Raw genomic sequence first — 24,888 nt, 5'->3', positions numbered from 1 at the left:
TGGCATTCAATGCTGATAATCCAGATTGAAATGAGGAGGATTCATTATAGCGATTGGAGGATAAATGAAGCGTTAACCCAGTTCCTGTCAGTTTAGCTGCCCATCAAAAAGATTCTTTCATCTGTTTTGCTGTTCTTCTTTCATTTTTTGCCTTTTCAGTTCGGTATCTCATTCAGGTTATGTTTCCTTCCTCCCCTCCCCCCCCCCCCCCCCCACCATTGTTGTCGATCATCTGTCGATCTTCTCTAATTATTTTTTTCTTAATTCGGTCCAAAATTCAATTAAGTGCATTAGTGAGTAAGACCAGAAGAGACGATGGAGTATCAGACAGAAACGAAGGGGTATGCTGTGCATTCACAAGCTTTTTCTTTGGCACTGGGAATGTTTGGTTTCTAATGGACAGCTGCTAAGCTGAATAATGTCTGTAGATCGAAAAGCAAAAACGTGGACCCAAGTTCGATCCCAGCCCCGGGTCACTGTCCGTGTGGAGTTTGCACATTCTCCCCATGTCTGCGTGGGTCTCACCCCCACAACCTTCAGATGTGCAGGGTAGGTGGATTGGCCACACTAAATTGCCCCTTAATTGGAAAAAAAGAATCGGGTACTCAAAATTTTAAAAAAGCAAAAACGTATCACGTATTAAAAATATGTTGAAAATTATATACTTTTATATACCACTGAATTTCCGCTCCGTGTTCATTGCCGTCGGAGAAAACTTTCATTTGGCCAGGTTTGAAATTAAAATTAATACCAATTTTTTTCTAAAATTGTCAATAACAAGCAAATTTTCCTCCTGTGATTGGTCTGTGGAGAAGCAAGTAACTTCTTGCGAGTTCAATCGGTTTTCAGAGTATTAAAAGTGAACATATGTGCAGTGCAAAGTTTTAACAACTTTCCTCGTTGAAATCCTGTTCAAAGAGCGGATTAACAAAATTGGTCCCAGATTGACCTGCGACAATGTATATTGTATTTTCTCCAGAGTAGAGGTCATCAGAATCCTACAAAAGAGACAGAGGTTAGTTTGGATCGAGATATTTATATACATATTGTCTAACTTGCGACACTAATAAAGATGATGATGATGAATATTATTATTATTACATCATCTGAATCCTGAGAACATTTTGATAAGTTTGTTTGTAACAATGCTGTAGAATCTATATCAAATATGTGGCATGGTGGCACAGTGGTTAGCTCTGCTGCCTCACAGCCAGGGACCTGGGTTTGATTCCTGCCTTGGGTGATTGTCTGTGTGAAGTTTGCACTTTCTTCCCGTGTCTGCGTGGGTTTCCTCCAGGTGCTCTGGTTTCCTCCCACAGTCCAAAGAAGTACATGATGTGGAGATGCCGGCGTTGGACTGGGGTGAGCACAGTAAGAAGTCTTACAACACCAGGTTAAAGTCCAACAGGTTTGTTTCAAACACGAGCTTTCGGAGCACGGCTCCTTCTCTGAAGAGCCTGAAGAAGGAGCCGTGCTCCGAAAGCTCGTGTTTGAAACAAACCTGTTGGACTTTAACCTGGTGTTGTAAGACTTCTTACAAAGAAGTACAGGTTAGGCCGATTGGCCATGCTAAGTTGCCCCTTAGTTTCCAAAGAAGTGCTGGTTAGGTGGATTGGCCATGCTAAGTTGCCCCTTAGTTTCCAAAGAAGTGCTGGTTAGGTGGATTGGCCATGCTAAGTTGCCTCTTAGTTTCCAAAGAAGTACAGGTTAGGTGGAGTTATGGTGTTATGGGGGTGGGGGGGACGGGAACTGGGTCTTGGTACGGTGCTCTTTCAGAGGGTAGGTGCAAACTTACTGGGCCAAATGGTCTCCTTCTGCACTGTAGGAATTCTGTGGTTCTATGGTTACAGATTGCATTGTTTTTTTTTATAAATGTTTTTTATTGAGTTTTCATATTTTATATATGACAAATTACAAATTATTAGAGAGAGAGAAAAAAAAAAGGAAAACACAAAAATTTAACATGAATATTTACAGGTAAGCATCTTCATAACAACAATTGTGGCCGCCCCCTTTAGCCAGCATACATATTTTACATTCCCCAATATGGCCGAGGCACATGTTTATAGGCATTTATTTATAGTTTGGTTTTGGGCCTTGGCTTGCCATCAAACCCCCATACCGAGCCCGTAAACCCCCCCCCCCCCCCCCTCCCCCCCCGGCTACCTTCCCCCGATTCCCGTCCATTTTCCCCTGGTTCTTGGTTCCACCCAACTATTCTTCCTCATGTACGTTGGCCACAAACAGGTCCCGGAACAGTTGCATGAATGGCTCCCACGTTCTGTGGAAGCCGTCGTCCGACCCTCGGATGGCGAATTTGATTTTCTCCATTTGGAGAGATTCCGAGAGGTCGGACAGCCAGTCTGCAGCTCTGGGTGGTGCTGCTGACCGCCAGCCAAACAGGATTCTACGGCGGGCAATCAGGGAGGCAAAGGCAAGGGCGTCCGCCCTCCTCCCCAGGAATAGATCTGGCTGGTCTGAAACCCCGAAGACCGCCACTATCGGGCATGGCTCCACCCTCACCCCCACCACTTTGGACATAGCCTCGAAGAAGGCTGTCCAGCAGATTGCATTGTTGATCTTATTAGAGGTTACTGGGTTTACTTTCCACTTGCCTTTATTGCAGCTGGTTTCAGAACCTCTGATAATGCTGTGCCTGTACTATTCTACATTAGCAAAATGAAAAATAAGCATCAGCTTAGTTATTTGATTATGCAAGTTAATCACAGAACAGGCTCTGCTCCTCTCCTGATCCTGCACTATGCTGGAGTCTTCAGCAGAGAATATTGGAGGAACAACCTGTACACATGTGCATTTGGTTCTGACCTTGATTGCAAAGGGACTGGAATACAAGAATATAGAAACTTTGAACTTGGGTGAGGCCACCGAAGTGCTGTGCAGAGTTATGGGGCGGAATTCTCTGACCCCCCGTGGGGGTCGGAGAATCGCCCGGGGCCGGCGTCAATTCCGCCCCCGCCGTGGCCCGAATTCTCCGCCACCTGGGAATCGGCGGGGGCGGGAATCGCACTGCGCCAGTCGGCGGGCCCCCCGCGCCAGTCGGCGGGCCCCCCGCGCCAGTCGGTGGGCCCCTAGCGGCGATTTTCCGGCCCGCAATGGGCTGAAGTCCCGCCACTGACAGGCCTCTCCCGCCGGCGGGAATTAAAACACCTCTGGCGCCGGCGGGATTGGCGACACGGGCAGGCTCCGGGGTCCTGGGGTGGGGGGGCGCGGGGCGATCTGACCCCGGGGGGTGCCCCACGGTGGCCTGGCCCGCAATCGAGGCCCACCGATCGGCGGGCGGGCCTATGTCGTGGGGGCACTCTTTTTTCTTCCGCCCCGCCATGGCCTTCACCATGGCGGGGGTGGAAGAGACCCCCTCCCCTGCGCATGCACCGGTATGACGTCAACAGCCGCTGACGCACCGGCGCATGCGCGGACTTCCGCCGGCCGGCGAAGGTCTTTCGGCCCCAGCTGGCGGGGCGCAAAAGGCCGTTCACGCCGGTCGGCAGAGCGGCAACCACTCCGGCGCGGGCCTAGCCCCTCAATGTGAGGGCTTGGCCCCTAAAGGTGTGGAGAATTCCACACCTTTGGGGAGGTCCGACGCCGGAGTGGTTGACGCCACTCCGACACGCCGGGACCCCCCACCCCACCGGGAAGGGGAGAATCCCGGCCACGGTCTCTATATCTATATTCTTGCTTTGGAGTTGGCACAGCAAAGGCTTTGTAGATTGGTCCATTCGTTGAAAGGTCCTATGATGAGAGGCTGAATAAATTGGGCCAATATTCTCTGAAATGTCAAAGAGTAAGAGGTGATCTCATTGAAACCGGCAAGATTCTGAAGAAGCATGATAAGAACATAAGAACATAAGAACTAGGAGCAGGAGTAGGCCATCTGGCCCCTCGAGCCTGCTCCGCCATTCAATTAGATCATGGCTGATCTTTTGTGCACTCAGCTCCACTTTCCGGCCCGAACACCGTAACCCTTAATCCCTTTATTCTTCAAAAAACTATCTACCTTTACCTTAAAAACATGTAATGAAGGAGCCTCAACTGCTTCACTGGGCAAGGAATTCCATAGATTCACAACCCTTTGGGTGCAGAAGTTCCTCCTAAACTCAGTCCTAAATCTACTTCCCCTTATTTTGAGGCTATGTCCCCTAGTTCTGCTGTCACTCGCCAGTGGAAACAACCTGCCCGCATCTATCCTATCTATTCCCTTCATAATTTTTAATGTTTCTATAAGATCCCCCCCCTCATCCTTCTAAATTCCAACGAGTACAGTCCCAGTCTACTCAACCTCTCCTCATAATCCAACCCCTTCAGCTCTGGGATTAACCTAGTGAATCTCCTCTGCACACCCTCCAGCGCCAGTACGTCCTTTCTCAAGTAAGGAGACCAAAACTGAACACAATACTCCAGGTGTGGCCGCACTAACACCTTATACAATTGCAACATAACCTCCCTAGTCTTAAACTCCATCCCTCTAGCAATGAAGGACAAAATTCCATTTGCCTTCTTAATCACCTGTTGCACTTGTAAACCAACCTTCTGTGACTCATTCACTAGCACACCCAAGTCTCTCTGAACAGCGGCATGCTTTAATATTTTATCGTTTAAATAATAATCCCGTTTGCTGTTATTCCTACCAAAATGGATAACCTCACATTTGTCAACATTGTATTCCATCTGCCAGACCCTAGCCCATTCACTTAACCTATCCAAATCCCTCTGCAGACTTCCAGTATCCTCTGCACTTTTCGCTTTACCACTCATCTTAGTGTCATCGGCAAACTTGGACACATTGCCCTTGTTCCCCAACTCCAAATCATCTATGTTTTATCTAAGGTATCATCTATGTTTTATCTAAGGTATCTTATCTAAGGTAAAGAACGAAAGAAGAACAGAAAATGCTGAACAATCTCAGCAGATCTGGCAGCATCTGTGGAGAGAGAACGGAGCTAATGTTTTGGGTCTGGATGACTCTTTGTCAAAGGTGAAGAGAACTGGAAATGGGTTTAGATTTGTACTGTTGTGGGGCGGGGGGGGGGGGGGGGGGGGGGGTGGAGAGAGTGGGGCTGGATAGAGGGCCAGCAATAGGTGGAGATGGGCAAAGATATCGTGAACAGAAAGACAATGGGAATGTGATGATTAAAGCTAGGAAGAGTGCTGATAGTGGCACATTAAAAGACCAGAATATGTTAATGGCAGAACAAAGGTAAGCAGTGTGTCAAAGGACAGCTAGGAACAGGGAACAGATGGCCCTAGTGGGGTGGGGTAGGAGGAGGGGGGACAATGGGCTGAGGGGAAGACAGATTGATGGAAGAAATGAAAATAAAAATGGGGTGAAGGTCGAGGCAAGTTCTCACAGTCTGAAGTTGTTGAACTCAATGTGAAGTCTGGAAGGCTGTAATGTGCCTAATCAGAAGATGAAGTGCAGTTCCTCTAGTTTGGGTTGGGCTTCACTGTAGCAGGCCAAGGACAGACATGTGGACGTGAGAGCAAGGCAGAGTTTTTATTCTCTTTTTAAATAAATTTAGAGTACCCGATTCTTTTTTTCCAATTAAGGGGCAATTTAGCGTGGCCAATTCACCTAACCTGCACACCTTTTGGGGGGGGGTGAGGCCCACGCAGACACGGGGAGAATGGGCAAACCTCACACGGACAGTGACCCTGGGCCAGGAACGAAGCCAGGTCCTCGGCGCCGTGTGTTAGCAGTGCTAACCCCTGCGCCACCGTGCTGCCCTAGGACGGAGTTGAAATGACAAGCGACAGGAAGGTCTGGGACCTGCTTTCGGATGGACAGAAGGTGGCCTGCAAAGCGGTCACCCAATCTGCATTTAGTCTCTCCACTTTGAGTAGACCGCACTGGGAGCAGCAAGTGCAATAGACCAGATTGAAGGAGGTGCTCGTGAAGTGCTGCCTCACCTGGAAAGAGTGTTTAGACCCTTGGATGGTGAGCAGGGAGGAGGTTAAGGGGCAGATGTTACATCTTCTGCGATCGCATGAGAAGGTGCCTTGCAAAAAGGGTGAGCTGTTGGTGTGATGGAGGAGTCGACCAGAGTATCCTGGATGGAACAGTCCCTGTGGAAGGCTGACAAGGGGAGTGAGGGGAGGATGTGTTTAGTGGTGGAATCATGCTGGAGTTGGCAGAACTGGCAGAGTGTGATCCTTTCAATGCAGAGTCTGATGGGATGAAAAGTGAAGACAAGAGGGACCCTATCCTGGTTTTGGGAGGAAGGGGGTAGGATGAGAGCAGAACAACGGGAGATGGGTCAGACTCGATTGAGAGCCCTGTCGACCACAGTGGGTGGGAAATCAGGATTAGGAAAGAATGAAGACGTCAGCAGCATCGCTTCGGAAAGCGACATCGTCAGAACAGATGTGATGGAGGCGAAGGAACTGGGAAAATGGGATGGAGTCCTTGCAGGATGTGGGGTATGCAGAGCTGTAGTCGAGGTAGCTGTGGGAGTCGGTGGACAGTCTATTCCCAGAAATGGAGGTAGAGAGGTCAAGGAAGGGAAGGGACATGTTGGAGAGGGACCATGTGAAGGTAATAGAGGGGTGGAAATTGTAAGCAAAATCGATGCATTTTTCTAGGTCCAGGCGGGAACATGAAGTGGCACCGAAACATCCATCGATGTCCCTATAAAAGAATTGTGAGATGGGACTGGAGTAGGACTGGAACAGGGAGGCAGGCAATAACTGGGGTCCATGTGGGTACCCATAGCCACACCTTTGGTTTGCAGGAAGTGAGACATGTTAAAGGAGAAATTGTTTAGTGAGAGGACAAGTTCAGCCAGACAGAGGAGAGTGGTGGTGGATGGGGATTGTTCAGGCCGTTGTTCGAGGAAGACGACCATCCTGGTGGGGAATGAAGGTATAGAGGGATTGGACATCCATAGTAAAGAGGCGGCAGTTAGAGCCGGAGAACTGGAAGTTGTTGATATGACTTGGGCGAGAATGAGTGGGTTCTTTCAGGGGGTAGTAGATGGGTGTGAGAGGTGTGGGCGGGGGCCAACGAATCACGCACATGTTTTGGGGTTGCGAAATATTGGAATGATTCTGGGTGGGAGTGTTCGCAGTCTTGGCCAGGATAGTGGAGGAGGAGGTGGACCTGGACCCTTTGATGGCGATATTTGGGGTTTTAGAGAAGCCGGAGCTCATGGAGAGGAGGAAGGCCGATGTCTTGGCCTTTGCCTCTCTGATTGCACGGCGATGAATTTGGCTGGAGTGGTGATCGGCATCGCCACCGGGGGTAGCGGTTTGGTTGGGCGACCTGTACGACTTCCTGTGGTTGGAGAAGATAAAGTATGAGTGAAGGGGCTCTTCAGGAGGGTTTGAGAAAAGGTGGGGGATGTTTGTGACCGTGTTTGAGGGGCTGTTTGTCACGGGGGTGGGGGTGAGAAAGAGGAAAACTCTGTACAGACTGTATAGTTGATTGCTGGGAAGTATGTTTCCCGGGGTGTTTATTCGCCTTAACCTGTTTTGATACATGTTTGTAATAAAATATATATTTTTAAAAAAGATCCCCAGAGGTGGGGTCAGTAACAGTACTGGAAACAATGGCTTGATGCTCGGTGGTGGGGTCATGGTTTGGGGGGAGATAGCAGGAAGTGTCTGAGAGTCGGCGCTCAGCTTCTGCCAAATAACAGCCCCAGCCTTATAATAATAATCTTTATTAGTGTCACAAGTAAGCTTACATTAACATGGTAATGAAGCTACTGTGAAAATCCCCTAGTTGCCACACTCCGGCACCTGTTCGGGTACACCGAGGGAGAATTCATAATATCCAGTTCACCTAACAAGCACGTCTTTCGGGTCTTCTGGAAGGAAACCGGAGCACCCAGAGGAAACCCACGCAGACATGGGGAGAATGTGCAGACTTCGCTCAGACAGTGACCCCAGCCGGGAATCAAACCCTGTGAAGCAAAGGTGCTAACCACTGTGCCACCATGTCGCCCTTCCTGGAGTCCGACGTCGATTCTAGGTAAAGACTGAGAGGTTGTTTCCCCTGGCTGGGGATTTCGAATTTGGGGGGGCGGGGGGTGTGTGGTTACAGTCTCAATATAAGGGGTTGGTCATTTAGGATCAGATGCAGGGGAATTTCTTCACTCAGGAGATTGTGAATCTTGTGAATTCTCTACCCATGAATAAGGCTAAGATTGACTGGGCTAGATTCTCAGATCCTGCGGCTATGTCTGCAGAATCGGTCTGGTCTTACGGCCAGAAGGTCGGTGGCGCCCCCGCACCGATCCTCTGTCTGTGGGGGGCTAGCAGCTGCGTAGCATAAAGCCCCCGGCTTTACCTGCGGATACGGCTGGAGAATGGCCGATTCCGTGGCCGCACATGCGCACGTCGGCCTGTGGCGACTGCGCCATGCAACATGGTGCCAGCCGCGCGCAGACTCAGCCTGCAAAAAAAACTGCCACCTGTAACCAGCCTCGCCAGCCCCGGACCACCCTCAACCAGTCCCCTCAGCCCTCGCCGAAGCCCCCCCTGCCAGCGGAAGGGCTGCCCCCCCCGGACTGGGGCTTTGCTTGACTCAGTCAGCAGCCGCCACGTGCGGTCCCCGAACGGTGTGAGCATACGTGTTTTACGCCGTCAGGGAGTCGGCCTACCGGGAGCGGAGCATCGGGGGAGGGCTTCAGGTGACGTTCCTGAAGCCGCCCATACGGCGTGCCTGGTACTCCCTGAGAATGCCGTTTTTGAGGGGGGCGGAGTATGGCAAAAACGGCAGTGCCCCCGATTCCGGCGTAAACGGGGATTCTCCGGCATCGGCGATCGGAGAATCCGGCCCAATGTTTTTTGGTCTATGTTGAGGAATCATTGGGGGAGCAGGGGTGGGGGAGGGAGTTGAGGCAGAAGATCAGCCAAGGTTATTTAAAATGGCAGAGCGAACGCAAGGGGCTGTCCGGTTCACTAATTTACTCAGATATTAATTTTTTTTAAATTCACAAATCTATGAAGTGTTGGTGGAAAAAGCAGTGAATTATTTATAGTTTTCATAAGTTGCCAGAATTCTGATGAGTAATGTTTGCAGTGGCAGTCAGTAAAAAAGAGGGTGCGGCAGAACCAGCCTTGTGTTTGACGGCGAGGGGGAATCTAAATGGTCCCACGGGTGAAAAGGTTTGCAAACCACTTGATTAGCTGCAAGGCCACGAAGCCACGGGATTGTGGTTTTAGAGAAAAGATTTTCCTGTCAGTCGAGAAGAGCAGCTACACGTCTATATTGTTCTCCCCACGGAGCCCTTGGGCGTTAATTGCCCTGGCCTTTCCTCCTCCCTACTTACGTGACGGGGGACTATTCTGTGATGGTTACTGAGGTGTGGCCTCCTGCCTGCCTCACATTCTGAGGAAACTCCCTATTTTAGAAAGTAGCTTCAAACAAATATGCGAAGGCTCTGCCTGCAAACGCACCAAACTGCTACCCGATCTCATTTGGTTAACCCTTTGAGCATCATTCAAACAACCTTCATTATTTAGAGTTTTATTTTGAAAGGAAAAGGATCAGATGTTCATAACTCACAGGTGACAGATGTACTGATGAGTCATACATGACATTCCTGAATCCTTGGTCAGCAGTTTCTTCATTTTCAAATTGATTATATTTTCTAAATTTGATGACAGCTGATGGAATCTTGGCTCTGGAGAGAAAAGAGACTCTTCATCATTTTTTTTTAAAGACACAAGTTGCTGCAAACTTGGCCATGCCATCCCCCAAGATGGCTACAGAGGTTCGATCGCTCTGCTGCGATGTGTTCGTCGGCCGGACGTGTCACAGCCAGAAGCCAGCTGCTGCATTCAGATGCAATCATGAAAGATTGGTGCACTTTGATTTCCCCGAGAATCGAGCTGTATAATAAATAAGCAGTGACCATTCTGCCCGCAAGGAAATGAAAATTCTGAACAAGGGCTTGAAAAAGCCTGCAATCTACCACACATGAGATAATAATGAAATTAAATGAAAATCGCTTATTGTCACAAGTAGGCTTCAAATGGAAAAACAATCCCCCCCCCCCCCCCCCCCCCCCCCCCCCCCCCCCCCCCCCGCGCGTCACTCAGCATCTAATCCTTGCAAATTAAAAAGTTTGGGGAGTACAATTAAGCAAAGCGCTGGGCAAAGGACATGAAATAACTCTGTGTTGGGAACTATTTCATCCTCCCTGCCCCTCAATTGACCAGCCTTCATACTGAAACCCTATTACATTTCAGTGTGTGTTACCTTCCTGGGTTGATTTGCCAACTTTTAAATCTTTTTTAAGATTTAACATAAATCTATTTTTTTTTAAACGCTTAGAAGAATTTGTATAAATTGCTTGAAAGCAGTTGTCGCACCATTTAAACCACACGGGCTGCAACCTGACAGCATTTGTAACAGAAGCAGAGTGACTTATTCCCAAGTCCTGGGTGCATCCAGTTCCCTCTTTGATGCAAATACAAAACGCTCTTTTTGTCCACTGCCTCCAATTTAAACATCATCACATACAGGATCCTCCTGTTCCTAAAGCAAATCGCCGCTATCCAACATTGGCCTAAAAACAAAGCGGTCACAAAGAATTCTGATTAAGTTTAAGATCTGTTATGTTTTGATGTCTTCATATTTATTGATTTTGGAGTCCGGGGACTCTGAGTAACAACATACTTAGTACCATCGAACCGTCCAAAGGCAGAGGGCAGAATTCAAAACCAATGAGTGGTGGCTGAGAGGAATGAGCTTGGAAAGAATTCCACAAGCTGAATTTTCATGTCTCCCAGTGAGCTTCAACAACCATATTAATTCAGGGACTCGAGCAAAACCCATTCTCCACCGTGGTGCCATCAGGACGCACTATTTAAACAAGTATATATATATAGATATTTCTGTCAACAGAAATGGGGAAAACAAAGGACTGATTCAGCTCCCTGACATTTTCCGTTGGTTTGATCACTTCTGACTGGACTGCGCTGACAGAGAGTGTACATTTTAGCCTAAAGATTGTGATATTTTCCGGAATTCTTTGCAACCTTTGTGGTCTGGCCATCAGGATTGCTTTTTACAAATTTGTTTTCACCTAATTCTTCCTGAAGCGATGAGGTAAATCAAATTTCCAATCAACAGCGCAGCAATGAAAGCACCAGCCACAATTCCAACAATCTTTCCTGCGTTCGTGCTTCCTCCGTCCAGTTCTTCACTGTTGCTGCTTTTCCTGAGTTCAGCATTCGTGATTCCAAAGGTGTCACCTGGATGCAAATAGAACAGAGACAGCCCGCTGAAGGACATTAGTTCAAAACATTATTTTGCTCCAACTGCGGTCTCTTTTTTTTGCTATGAGCTCTATAACTCTTCAATCACATTTTGGGATTTTACAAACTATTTTGTTACAGCAATAATTCAGAAGAATAAAACATTTCTTTCTTGAAGACATGAAGTATTCAGGCTAGTTAAAATCAAAAGGGCAATGTTAGATTAGACAAGTGGGGATCGCACTGTGCAATGAATCTACGGTGGTTCGTAATGATACACAAAGCACACTTAGTGCTGCCTGCTCATTTAAATGCCATACAGCACTGAGTGTGCTGCTGAATGGTCCCACATTTCAGTGGGGCAACCAAGTTCATGTGAGGCTAGCATCACTAAAAGGTAGCCCCGACTATTTAAAGTCAGCTTTCACCTCTTAAAGGTGAGGCACATTCTGGCTGGAGCAGATTTTGGAGCTAGTCCAAGCAGGGCCTCTGAGCAGAAAGAGGAGTGCAAATGGCACCACAGACCACAAAATGTGCTCCAAGGTTCTCTGCTGCAGCTTTGAAGGTTTCAGTGCCGGAGGTGCAGAGGAGGAGCGAGATCCTGCTCCCTCAGGGCCTCCTCCAGACACTGAAGGCAGTGGGAGCAGAGAAGCATTGTGGACAATGCCAACAGACTACCTTCAAGGATCTAGATGTAAAGCCACAAAAAGTTGAATGTTCTCATTGAAGGTCAAGATGAGTGAATATATCTTTACATACACATCCGTCTTTGACAGGTTACTGAATCGGTCTTTGTTTTTTTTTACAACTGAATGACTCCGCTGAGCCGGACATAACGAGGGAATCCGCAAAAAAGAGCCCCAACTCGAGCTCCACGCTGGGGGCTGGGCCAATTGTGAGTCACCCAACTCGCTAGGCCCAACGCAATCTGGATGACGCCCTTGCTGGGCATGACACAGGTAAGGACTATTAGGCCAAGGTGCAATAGGCAGGTTGGGCTCAGTGGGGGGGGGGGGGGGGGGGAGGGGGGGGGGGTCCTTGCCCATTAGAGGGGAGCTGAGGAGGGATTTGAGGGGCCAAGGAAAGGTTGGGGAGGTGAGGGGGAGGGGGGGGGGGACTGAAAGGGGGAGAGGAAATTGCAGATATTGGGGCAGCCGGTCAGAATGGCACCCTGATCTGCGAGGAGCCGGTCCTGCTCGCCAGCACAGGAAAAGTATGGCTTCGACATGGAGAAACTCCTCAAGGCCCAAAAAATGGCAAAGTGCAAGTGAATAGAGGGGTGAATCTCCATGCTGCAATCAAAGGTGGACTTACATTTATTTCCACTGATACGCACCCGTAATTTCTTTTCAAGACGAATGAAGATTTTTTTCGGTGGTATGTACGGCAATCAGTTTGAATAACACTTATTTTAGATTTTTTAATTTTTTCAAAATCCATTTGAAAGCATTCCCATTCCTACCACATGATCCCTCAGAACTGTACTCCACATTTCTCCCCTTGTATTTGTTGGGTCACCAGTCCCCCACGCCCCCTCGCCTTGCACCCGTGCCCTGGTCAAGCTTCGGACCTTTGTTGTGGTGGCTGCATGAGTCCCACAGCATAGGGCTGTTCAGAGAGACACTGCTGGGTGGCATCGGGAGGGAAGGAGATTCCTATACTCCACAACCCCTGGTATAGTACTGATCCGACTCGATGACACAGGAGGGTACATGGATCTAGCAGCACGTTACTGTCCATGAAGACCAGCTCAGCATGGAGATGGAGGCAGGCACCTATCTACCCAGCAGAGTGTGGCGAGTGCAGCACTATGACAGAAAGCGATTCTGCATTCACCCCAAAGTCTCTTTGCCAATTGAGGGTCACCATGTGCATGCCACTCGTCAACAATTGGGTCTGACGCCAAAGTGGGCCGCGATTCTCCAGCCTCGTTGCGCTCTCGCTCAAGCGAAATGAGGTCAGTGAATAGCGGGAGAGCCGGAAAATGAGAACGCCGTCAGGCGCCAAACAGTCAGCGATGCAACCGCCCAGCTCCCCTAGGCGAAATCGGGATCGCACTGTAGCCGGGAAGAAACCACTTAAGCCCTATTTCCATACAATTAACGGGAACCACTCCTTATCCAACAGCCCGCTGTCATTCATCAGCCTCCCCAGCAAGTGCTTACGCTGGCGCCGATTAGTACTCCTTTTAAAAAATGTGTACCTGGGGTAAGGGCTTCTGCGGGGAGTCGAGGAGGTGAGGAGCCACCTTTGCCCACAAGCAAGGACCCCAGGGCACAGGGCTTGCCACCCCAGTGCTCAGTGGGCGTTGGCAGACCCTGGGCTGGTCTACTCACTCGTGCTGCCCAGTCTATGTCATTCACCTTTTTACGGCACTGGAGGCCAGTCCCCCTGGTCACACTCCCGGCGCTCACAGCTGCCACCACCTCGTCCCAGGCAGCGCTGGCTGCCATGTGGCTGACCCTCTTTGACACTCGGACATTTCTCCTGGCCTCCACTGCATCTAGGAGCCTCCCCAGATCTGCATTCACGAATCTTGGGGCCTGTCTCCTCGGCTCCATTGTTGCGAGCTAGCTGGGGTTGGCTGAGCAAGTACTGCTTAAGTGTGGCTCAACCTTGTTAGCGGGGAGCTGGCGAGCATGGTGCCGGCGAATAATTCATGAGTTGCAAATGAATGCAAATAGCTTTCGCGCCACCTGCCAGCAGGAAGACCGATCAGCCATTGGCAAAATTGCAACGGGATATAACATCGGCGGCTTCCTGACTTGGCACTCGCCAGATTCTCTGCCCACCACAGGCGGGTGGGAGAATTCATTGTGTTTCTCTCCATATCGATGCTGCCAGGCTTGAAAAGTATTTCCAGCATTTTCTGTTTTATTTCCTCACTAAATATTTCCTCAGTTTGTTATCAGAAACAGTGGGAGATATAAATGCCCAGTCCAGATCATAAACAGCACAGCTCATCTTCAGAATTGGCTTGAAGTACCAACTTCGAGAACACGGCTCAATAGCGCAAGTCTCTACCCCAGCGGCCTGATAATTTTATCAATTGTACCAGAACTAACATCGTTACCTCGGGAGGTGATGTCCTCCATAATTTCCTCCGCCAATTCAGCTGCAAGTGTTCCTGGTGCTGACTTAACCTCGTCAATTAAAACAATCTGAATACGGGGGACGGCGTCAGTTGGGCCGATTTTCTTTGAAGACTGTCTTTTGTAGACTTTTGTCACCGACATTTGTACACCTTCATATTTCTTCTGATAAAATGAAAATAAACATTGAGCTACATCGAATAAGAGACAAATATAAAATATTCAGGAGGCAACGTTATCATGATGTGAGGCTCGTAGACCCACTTCATGTGAAGGCTCAGAGCTGGTCACCGGCGTCACTGAAAACAAACTCATTTCTACTCATAGTCAAAATACCAACATGAGCATGTGACAAAATTCAAAACCATCCTCTCTTTGCAGTTCTAGCTTTCACTGTAAATCCCTATAAGTCCAACATTCTAAAGAATTATAGCCGTCATTCTTTCGAATTTCTTTCTATTTACGGTCAGGTTTAAATATCAATTCACAATGAAGATGCCATCTGGTTTGAAGGGGCCCTGATGGTGAAGAGTAGTTCCATTTCTATTATAAGATTTACAATATTTAACCATACTGTTTGCTGCTATCAATTCATGACCTAAACATTAGAAACCAGTCATGTTTTAGAGCCCTCGGTCTATGTATTGGTGAAGTATTAGTTCCAGAGGAAGTCGACGACAATGTGGTGGAACTTTACCACCCACATTGTGGCGCGGTGGGGGGGGGGGGGGCTGGAAAATGCAACGAACCGTTGAAAAGCCCATCGACTTTGGCAGGACAGGGAAATCCCCCAGCGGGAATGGCCATAGAATTCTGCCCCATATCTTTATAGCACCTTACGGTCATTAGGGAGGAATTTCAGAGTATCCAAAGAGCAGAGCAGGGAAAGCATGGAATCTTTGTGCATTATCATTTTTGGGTGTCATTTCCCCTCTGAATTAGAAAGACAGCAGAACAAAAGCAAAAGTTATAAAATATTCGGCTGATGCTGCTCGACCAGCTTTATTCCAAGAAATGAGATTCGGAGACAACGTACCAAGCCAAGGAATGAGAAAACGAGTTGGGCCCGATATGATTCCAGATCAAACTGTGGACCATATTCTAAATCAATAATGGCACCTGGAATTCAATGTGACAGCAATAATTTGTTATTGATCCAGTCTTTTGGAAAATTCACCACTGCAGAATTATGTAATAATCTCACTTAACCTGTAATTGGTCTGTGGTGTGGTAATGTATCTTACAAATATGAGGTACAAGTGATAATTTAGCTGCTTCCCTGAAGGGACAACACTTTACAATTGTAGGTTGGACAGTTATTTTAGACTTGCGCTCACTAGTTCCTTATTCTGTGTCAATCTGAAGCACATTGGTACTAAATTTGGGTAAGTGCAAATTGGGTGGCAGGATCCATTGACTCCAGTATGAAGGGGAGCAAGAACCCATCCAGAAATGTCAGTTTTGGCCAAACCTCCAGATTCGGATTATATTCACAAAGGGATCATAGCATTACTGGGAAGGGAAACTGACTCACATCGGTATCAGTGTTGAATGGTAAATACATCCTTAGAATTCAACTGGCCGTACAAATTTCTACATGTACAGGTATTGTGATGTACACAATGGAAACCATTGAATGGGTTAGGTGCCAGCTTTGGTTCAGTGGTAGCACCATCACCTCTGAGTCAGGCAGTTCTTGGTTCAAGCTCCCCTCCCAGGATTTGAGTACATAATATAGGATGATAGCTCAATGAATACTAAGTGATTGCGGCACCTTTTGAAGATGCTATTGTTTGGTTGGAATGTCAAACTGAGACCACCTTGCCCTCTCAAATGGGTAAAAGATGTCACAGCTCTATTCAAAGAGCAGGAACTTTCATGGATATCCTGGCCAATATTTCTCTCTCAACCGATAGAAGTAAAACCATGTTTACTTTATTATTTAATGTTGGACAAATTGGCTGCTGCAGTTCCCAACATTACAACTCCAAAAGTTGGCTTAATTTGGGATATCTTGAAATGTGGCAGCTGTTATAGGAATGCAAGTTCATTTGTTTTTGTTTATTTCGGATACAGGACCTGATCCTTGTTGGACATGTTGATTTAAACGTGCATTTATGCACTTGATAGACCTGCACATCGAATACTAGAATCGTGATACTAGAAACAAGGGGTGGCACAGTGGTTAGCACTGCTGCCTCACAGCGCCAGGGACCCGGGTTAAGTTCTGGCTATGGGTGTCTGTGTGGAGTTTGCACCTTCTCCCTTGTGTGCATGGGTTTACTCAGATTTCTCCGGTTTCTTCCCACATCGAAAGATGTGCAGGTTAGGTAGATTGGCCATACTAAATTGTCCTATAGTGTCCAAAGATTATGAGGTTCCAGGGATAGGGCGGGGGAGAGGACTAGGTAGGGTGTTCTTTCAGAGGGTTGGTGCAGACTCCATGGTTCGAATGGCCTCCTTCTGCACTGTAGAGATATGTTTCTAAAGTACATGCTTGGACCCTTTTTGAAAATGAACTCCTTTTTTCAGTGTGGATGCTAATCATTGAATTGAATGTACAAATTGGATATGGCTATACAGGAAAAAAATAAATCCCTTGAGAAAACATAGAACATATAACATTACAGCGCAGTACAGGCCCTTCGATTTGTTTTGATCGCTTATGTCGTGTTAGGTACACTGGTCTAACACTGGCTGCAACTGGATGCAGCTTAGATCAGAAAGATACTCCAGACCTTGAAGTTAGTTCAATCAGGTTTATTGAACTAATAACACAGTTAGCACAGTTCTCTGTGAGTTCGACTCTCTGCTACCTTAAGTGTGGTTACTCTGTCTGACTGACCCAGACTAGCTCTTAGCCACGTGGTGGAGGTGTGAGATTGTAACAACACCCTTGACTGACTCTCTAGTTGTTCATCAGTGGAAAGAGGCGGAGTGTGAGTGCCTTGTGTCTTTTCTAGTCAGATCCCACCCCTGAGTGTCCTGCCTGCTTATTGGTCATGTCCTGTTCTGTGTCCATTAGCTGCTTGTCTGTATATCATTATGTGTGTCTGCATGGGCAGCACGGTGGCACAGTGGTGAGCATTGCTGCCTCGCGGCGCTGAGGTCCCAGGTTCGATCCCGGCTCTGGGTCACTGTCTGTGTGGAGTTTGCACATTCTCCCTGTGTTTGCATGGGTTTCGCCCCCATAACCCAAAGATGTGCAGGGTAGATGGATTGGCCACGCTAAATTGCCCCTTCATTGGAAAAAAATGAATTGGCTACACTAAATTATTATTTTTTTAAATGTGTGTGTCTGCATATCATGACAGCCTACATGGGTCAAAGATGATTTTTCCTGATATTCTCCCCACTATATTGGCTTGGGTTATTAACTGTTTTTCACCTCAGTTTTGACTGGGGCAGAGAGCATATATATTGTAATACACAAAATATCAACATAACATATTACAGTTACGATACACAAGCTGGATGGACCACAGTCTTTATCTGTTGTCGTGTTCACATATTGTTCTCACGTTATCATTGGTATACATTAAAATCCTGCAGGGAAGCTGGATTGTTAGATTTTGTCTGTTTACTCAATAATTTTTAGCGACAAACTAACATTGAGTTTAGACTAATTTCGGGTCCTATTCAATTGCTCACTCAACTGCTCCTAATTTGGCTCTAAACTGGTCATCCAATTCAGGTGGCCAATAAAAAGTCATCATTTTAATTCACAATTGGCAGCTTTCCTTTAGTATGTGCTGAGGTAGTCATTGGGCAGACAAGAGGAAGCTGTACTCAGAATTTAATTGCCCTATACCTGACAGGGGAAAGCTGGGTGCTGGAAATGGAAAATTCCCCATTCTCGTAATAGTAACATCCCTCACATTAATAGACACACAATTCACATAAAACAGTTAAATGTAAATCAACTGGGTGTCAGAGATCTAAAAAAAAATCAAAGTAGATCATATTTGAATATAAATTAAATATAACATTAGCAAACACTCACCACACACTTTACTGCAGTGTCCTTGAGGCTTCAATGGGCTTGTACAAAGAAGCCCTGGGAAATGGTTTTCTGATCCTTGTTGCAAATTAGAACAAATCCTTCTGTGATTCTGCAAATAAAACATGAGTTATGGAAGCACAGTGTGTTCAGTCATTTAATAGGCTGTGTTTGTCTGCTATTCCCACTTTATTGTTGAGAGACGTTCTGTTCTCCCACAGCAACTTTTCTTGTCTATTTCCTTCTCTACACAGCCCCTCCAGGTGCTCTCTATACTTCTTTTCAACTTGGCAGCATCTTTCTCCTCCACTTGAAATGCATAAAGTGGTAAATTTGATCAGAGGTGTAGACGGAATGATTTATTGCTCGACATCGTACAAATTACTCCGCCTCCTGTGTGCTAAGGAAGCTAAGTCTAACATCCTTCCTCTCTAATTGTAATTTCTCACTCGTGGTCGGGACAAGGGTGACTATGTTCCACACCGATGCTGTTGGGGAGAAGAGCAGTTGGTGTTTTAGATGTAAACCCTTGGAGAAAACTTTAAAAATTCAACTTGTCTGCTCTCTCAGCAGGGGCTCGCTGGCCTATTAATTTTCTATTCTACGTTTTCAGATTACCCTTAGCTTTCTTGTTTGTACGTTGTTAATCTCGACCTAAGAAATAGCGACTGACACTTTACATTTATGTTTGAGCATTTGCAAGTCTCCAGGAGAGACGGGATCCACACTCTGTAGATGTGGCTAGAGTTTACATTGTGACGCAAGCCAGAGCCCAAAGTCAACACAGCCAAATACAGTTGCCATGACACCAGTGGGCCTTAACACATTTTATGCGCAAGGTAAGTAGCATATTATCATGAGACAAACTTCCAGTTAACTAACCCCCTCCCCCCCAGATATCTTTCTATTGAATCGGGTTGATTGAAATCTTGTCCCTTTGGGTCACTGGAGACACAAGCATACTGGAGCCTGGGTAGCATGTAGAGACTTCACGATGATCGCAAAGAAATCTGTGATATAAGTTTATTTTTAGTGCGAGAATTAACAAAAATCGCACCTTTTCGTCATTTTTGCCTTCAAGGAGATCTGTGAGAAAGTTTATAACCAAGTGAGAAGTGCTGAATGAACAATCTGCTTCTGCTTAACCTTTGCTTGCAATAAATTTCAATGTTAGTTTATGGCCCAATTCACATGGTCCAATGGAGTGTTCACTTGTGTGGCTATCAGAAGACTGCAAGAGCATAAAATGTTTGGTGTGAATTGCAGGAAGCTAATAAGAGGCAATATTGCATTCAGAAGAAAGAGAAGATTTACATTTCCAAAACCATATCTTCGGAATATTCCAAAGCACTTTATAACCAACTAGAGTCCTTAATAATAATACTAATAATCTTTATTGTCACAACTAGGCTTACATTAACACTGCAATGAAGTTACTGTGGAAAGCCCCGAGTTACCACATTCCGGCGCCTGTTGGTACACAAGAGGGAGAATTCAGAATGTCCAAATTACCTAACGGCACACCTTTTAGGACTTGTGCGAGGAAACCGGAGCACCCGGAGGAATCCCATGCAGACACAAGGAGAACGTGCAGACTCCGTACAGACAGTGACCCAAGCCGGGAATCGAACCTGGGACCCTGGCGCTGTAAAGCAACAGTTCTAACCTCTGTGTTACCGTGCCTCCTACGTTGTTCAGATAAATGCAGTAGGGCCACTACACACAGCAAATCCTCATGAATGAACGACCAGAACATCTATTTTTGATGATGGTCTGGATATTAGAGGAACTTCCCGTTCTTCTTTGAACTTGCCCTCGCGACCCTTTACAGTCACCACAGCAAGCACACAGTTTAGGGTTTCATATGACAGCTTGTTGGACAGTGCAGCACTCGCTTGGCGCTGCACAAGACTGTCTGTCTAGACTATTAGCTCAAGTATAGAATGGATCCTGACTCAGAGGCCAGAATGGTGTGAAAGGAAGCCAAGCTGACAGCTGGCCCAGGCATACATAATGTCACATTCTGGTTCATAGACAGTAACATCGCACTTATGGATGTAAGTGTTTGCAGTCAGAATGACAGAAATATTCGAGTGAAGGTTAAAATGTTGTTAAGCCAACAGCATAAAGATTCTTCTTATCCTATTGCCAACAAATATCTGAAAGTCAAAAATTGTTACATTTATTATCCACGGAAGTGTCTATTTTGGAACCTTTTGAAAGCTTATGTTTTGGCACTGTCTAAATAACTTAATGGAAGTCTAGAAAATGTATGCTTGACAAATCTAAGATTAGCACTGAAATTTGATTTGAGCTTGATGCTTACATCAAAGTTACCACACTCACAGCCAGATTTATCTTCACACTTGGTGTTAGTCACAGCAATTGATCCATTTCCTTGGAACTGTAGTTTTCCAGTATTTGACCACTGATGCTCTGCAAACATGTCATTGCTGGCAAATTTCTATTATATGAAACAAAATATTCAGCCTCATGTCATTTAAATAAGCAAATACGCTACCTAGTGTCGTTATTTTGCAATAAATTAATTTGTCAACGCGCTGAAGGTCTAGAAATTCATGTCGACCAGTTTGCAAGTGCCACTAAGTCCCATGAGGGCCGAAGATGCAGCAAGTGATTGGCCAATTATGGCAGGAATGAGTGCTGTGGAACAGAAACATATATAGTTTACCTTTCCAGTGGCAGCCATTGACTTGGCCATGTACATATCTAGAAAACCCTGACCCTGCTCAGACCAGGGCAGCTCCTTTTCCCAGAGACATTCAAAAACAGGCCTATTGGGCCCAATTTGGGTCTAGCCACATTTTAAGGGTCGGGTATATCTGTCGGACCCTTGAAAAATGGCCAGACCCAATTTGCCATTTTTTTCCTCTATAGGCCTTTCTGCGAATCACGAGCTTGAGAGGAACATAGGAGCAGCCATAGGCCAAACAGCTCATTGAGCCTAAAGGAAAACAGCCAATACTGGACAATCTCAGCAGGCCTGACAGCATCTGTGGACAGAGAAGGGGGCTAATGTTTCGAGTCTGAATGACTATTTATCAAAGCCTTCAAAAAGCTTTGACAAAGAGTCAGAATGACTCTAAGATCAGCACAGAATGTTGATATGAGATTGATGCTTACGCCAAAGTTACCACAATCACAGCCAGATTTCTCTTTGCCAAAGAGTTATTCAGACTCGAAATGTTAGCTCCCTTCTCTCTCCACAGATGCTGTCAGACCTGCTGAGATGGTCTAGCATTTTCTGTTTTTGTTTCAGATTCCAGCTTCCACAGTAATTTGCTTTCATTTTAGCCCATTGAGCCTGCTCCGCCATTCAATGCGATCATGGCTGCTCGTCCACTTTTTTCCCCATATATTTTAAATTGGGAATTATGGGTGCTGTGGATTAATATACAGGATCAAAACTCAGGTAGCAGTTGAAGAAATGGAGGACTCACCCTATTCATTATAGAAATGGTTTTGACATTGATAATTTGTACATCACTGTCCAGGTCCACACGAAAAGATGTGCCAGGTCTGAAAATTACATCGTCATGTTGGCAAGGGACGCCTTCCTCATCCAAAGTAAACAGGTATTTCTCATTTTCCAGGTCACTCATTGATAAAGCTGTGTGCCAATATTTGAGATCATACCATTTATACTGATTGGGGTCTTTGAAAGTGATATCCTCGCCTGTGGTTAAAAAGAAATAGGGTATGACATTTTAGCACTCCAGACTTAATGTCTCACTCTTAATTGTTCCATACGTTTCCTTTCTGTGTGGGATTATTTGTTGTTCTCAATCTAGGAAAAACAATTATTGCTGGGAATTTAAGTATTTCTCACCTTGTGAACCCTGTGTCAATATTGAACTTTGTTATCTGTGTCATGGGTTGCATCCGTTTAAAAAATACTGCTGGAAACCCCCCCTACAGGTGCGCGTTGACTGGAATTCCGGAAGCCTGTCCACTACTACATCGGTGCCGAATTGTACCATTTCTCACAACAGCGTGCATCACAGCTTCTTTGAGGGACAATCGTGGTGATCAGTGGTGAATTGTGTGAAATTTGTTCTGACGGCCAGTCGGGGCTTGATTGAGAATTGAGCTCAAGACCCTTGATAGGAATGAGGGGAAGGACCTGTGACAGATTTTAATCAGCTTCAGAGGTAAACCTGAAGCATGTGTCAGGACCGCTGGAGGAAGGAACATCTTGCAAGAAGTTGCACGTTTTTGAGGTTTTGGAAAAGAAGACATTAGAGCTGAAATCTCGATTTCAACGCTCTGCAAATGCAGAAAGGGCAGGTGTATTTGCCTCGTGAAAGGAACAGAGAAATGTTTAACATACAAGTGCTGAAAGACCCTCTTGTGCGTATTTTGGTTCTGTTTTCATTTAAAAGATGATCGCTGTTGGAGAGATTCCAACTGTATAGCTGTGGCTATAGAGCGTCTTTGCAGAATTAGGAGAAACAAGACATTTTTCTTCCTTGTTGAAGGGTATGGAAAAGATCAAGGTGTGTTGATTCAGCCAGTTGTATCAGAAACGGAATGAAGGCTGCGTGCACTGAGAGCTCGTAATCTGAGAACAGCTCATGAATGTGCAGTGCAATGTCGAGTCCAGGAGGTCACTGATGTGCAAAAGGAGCAGAACGAAAGAGGGAACATTGATCTAAAATTGCCTGAAGGTTGTGACCCAGAACTAACAGCAAAAGCCAAGGGAGCCTTCACTGGAGTCAGGATATAGAAAAAGTATCAAGGGCAAAATGATCTTTTCTAGAGACCTGTGTAGAAATCAACTATTTTCTAATACACCTGATAGGTAAAAGATGGCTATTTAGCATAAAATAGTAAGCCCCAGTTTTAAATTCACTCATAACCTCAGGTCATCTCAAAATACATAGCTTCAATAGAGACACAAAACAGCATGACACAGCATAATTTACTTTTACTGAGCTCCATTGTTCTAGCAAATACATTTGCAAGACAGTGTGACATTAAAACACAAGCTGTACCAGATATCAATTCAAGGACAGGGCAGGCACCACAGCAACATTAAGGCACTATTGTCTACAATGTAGCTAACAGCTAAGTCAGCAGAAGTCCAGTTTAAACTAGTCATGGTAACAGCACAGAATTGCATTCCATAACCTGCACAAGTAGTCAGACATGAAACATTTAAAGTTAATGTTGCAATTTAAAGATTGACAGCTAACCTTCAAATCAAACTCATTTGATTCTAACCCAAACCAATTAGGATTACTTAGAGGTGTAGATAGATGGCTAAAGACTGATATGATTTCCTATAACCGTGAAGGTCCGTATGGCCATCTTTATCCGGATCATTCTATACTTTGATCTAAACTATTCGCTATCTCTATTTTTCACTTTTCCACTCTAACTCTTGAAGTAAATGCAAGCTGTTTTGCCGTGAGCAAGAAACCATTTCTGTATTATTTTAAAAGTTAAATTGTGTGAAAGTTGCTTCTCTTTAAGTCCTTTTTGCTAGCTGGACTTATTCGAGAATAAGATTTAAGTGACTCTCAGTTGTAATCAAATAGAGGCAATAAACGATTCTTGTTTGCATCCGAGAAGTTTCAACTCAAATTTCGACTGAGTTTTAGTGTCGCAAGTTCCTCACTAATTCCGCATGGTAGATCTCTTCCAACTGGTGTAGTTTGGCAAAAGGGGAGGAGCGCTGAAACAAAATCGGAGAGGTTCGGAAATCTTCGGAACAAGTCGGAGACGATCGGGGAGAATCGGAGGACGTCGGAAGACGAACAATCGTACCGCTAACAGAAGCGAAGAAGGACGGAAGACCCAAAGAAAAACAGCTAGACTGGGGTAAGAAACATCTTTTTCACCCATTAAAAGTCTTAAAGCCGCATCAAGCAGTGCTTCAACCTCTAGAAACGACCTTTTTATAGACTGCGTTAATTCAATCAGGTGCCGATCATTGAAACTAAAATAAAACGGGACTGGAAGAATAGTCGCGGTCGTGTACACAGATTACACATAGTTGACTACCAAAAAATTGGGTGTAAGGTTGAGTTTATGGCGGAAATGAATCCTACAATAGATTCAGAACCTTGAAATGGTAGAGAACTACTTCCCACAACTTTCAAGGGAGGTCGCACCGTACCGGATGTCTCTATTGACGATATATTGGTGATCTTGGTTTTTTGATTCGTAGACAATTTGGACTGTCTGAAGTTTCAAGGAAAATTGAATCAAAATCTGATATCCCCAAAGGACAGTGGTCCCTCGATAATATCAAGAGGGCATGGGGAAAAACCACAGGCTTAAATGGTGAAAAACATGCACAATGTTCTGTTGGCACAGCTTCGCAGACAGCAAGAGGTAATCGTTCAAAATAATACCTGTGTTAGGTATTTTATTTTAGAGTCATCGAGTTTTATAGAACTGAAAGAGGCCTTTCAGCCCATCGTGTCTGCACCAGCTATCAAGCACCTATCTATTCTCATCCCATTTTCCAGCACTTGATCCATAGCCTTGTATGCTTTGCCATTTCAAATGCTCATCTAAATGCTTCTTAAATGTCGTGAGGGTTCC

General features: G+C 45.9%; 1 protein-coding gene and 1 long non-coding RNA gene across 2 annotated transcripts in view; one reads left to right on the top strand and one right to left on the bottom strand.

Moving 5' to 3' along the window:
• Window positions 1-274: 274 nt before the first annotated feature.
• The window catches only part of amn (amnion associated transmembrane protein), a 52,061-nt gene continuing 27,447 nt past the window's right edge, over window positions 275-24,888 (bottom strand). The window contains exons 5-12 of the mRNA XM_038777336.1: window positions 21,777-22,012; window positions 20,642-20,779; window positions 18,319-18,427; window positions 15,352-15,434; window positions 14,297-14,480; window positions 11,052-11,220; window positions 9,527-9,644; window positions 275-998 (exon numbers count right to left, since the gene is read on the bottom strand). Of these exons, the coding sequence (XP_038633264.1) occupies window positions 885-998; window positions 9,527-9,644; window positions 11,052-11,220; window positions 14,297-14,480; window positions 15,352-15,434; window positions 18,319-18,427; window positions 20,642-20,779; window positions 21,777-22,012 (1,151 nt within the window). The 3' untranslated portion in view covers window positions 275-884. The remainder of the gene's footprint in view (window positions 999-9,526; window positions 9,645-11,051; window positions 11,221-14,296; window positions 14,481-15,351; window positions 15,435-18,318; window positions 18,428-20,641; window positions 20,780-21,776; window positions 22,013-24,888) is intronic.
• Window positions 12,043-23,730, top strand: LOC119953271. The gene is made up of 3 exons (XR_005457982.1): window positions 12,043-12,182; window positions 21,831-21,911; window positions 22,255-23,730. It is a non-coding gene; the product is annotated as an uncharacterized LOC119953271 (long non-coding RNA).

This window comes from Scyliorhinus canicula, chromosome 2, assembly GCF_902713615.1.
Source record: "Scyliorhinus canicula chromosome 2, sScyCan1.1, whole genome shotgun sequence".
Classification (NCBI taxonomy): domain Eukaryota; kingdom Metazoa; phylum Chordata; class Chondrichthyes; order Carcharhiniformes; family Scyliorhinidae; genus Scyliorhinus; species Scyliorhinus canicula.
Note: the sequence above shows the minus strand (reverse complement) of the source record. Positions and strands in the feature narration are given on the sequence as shown.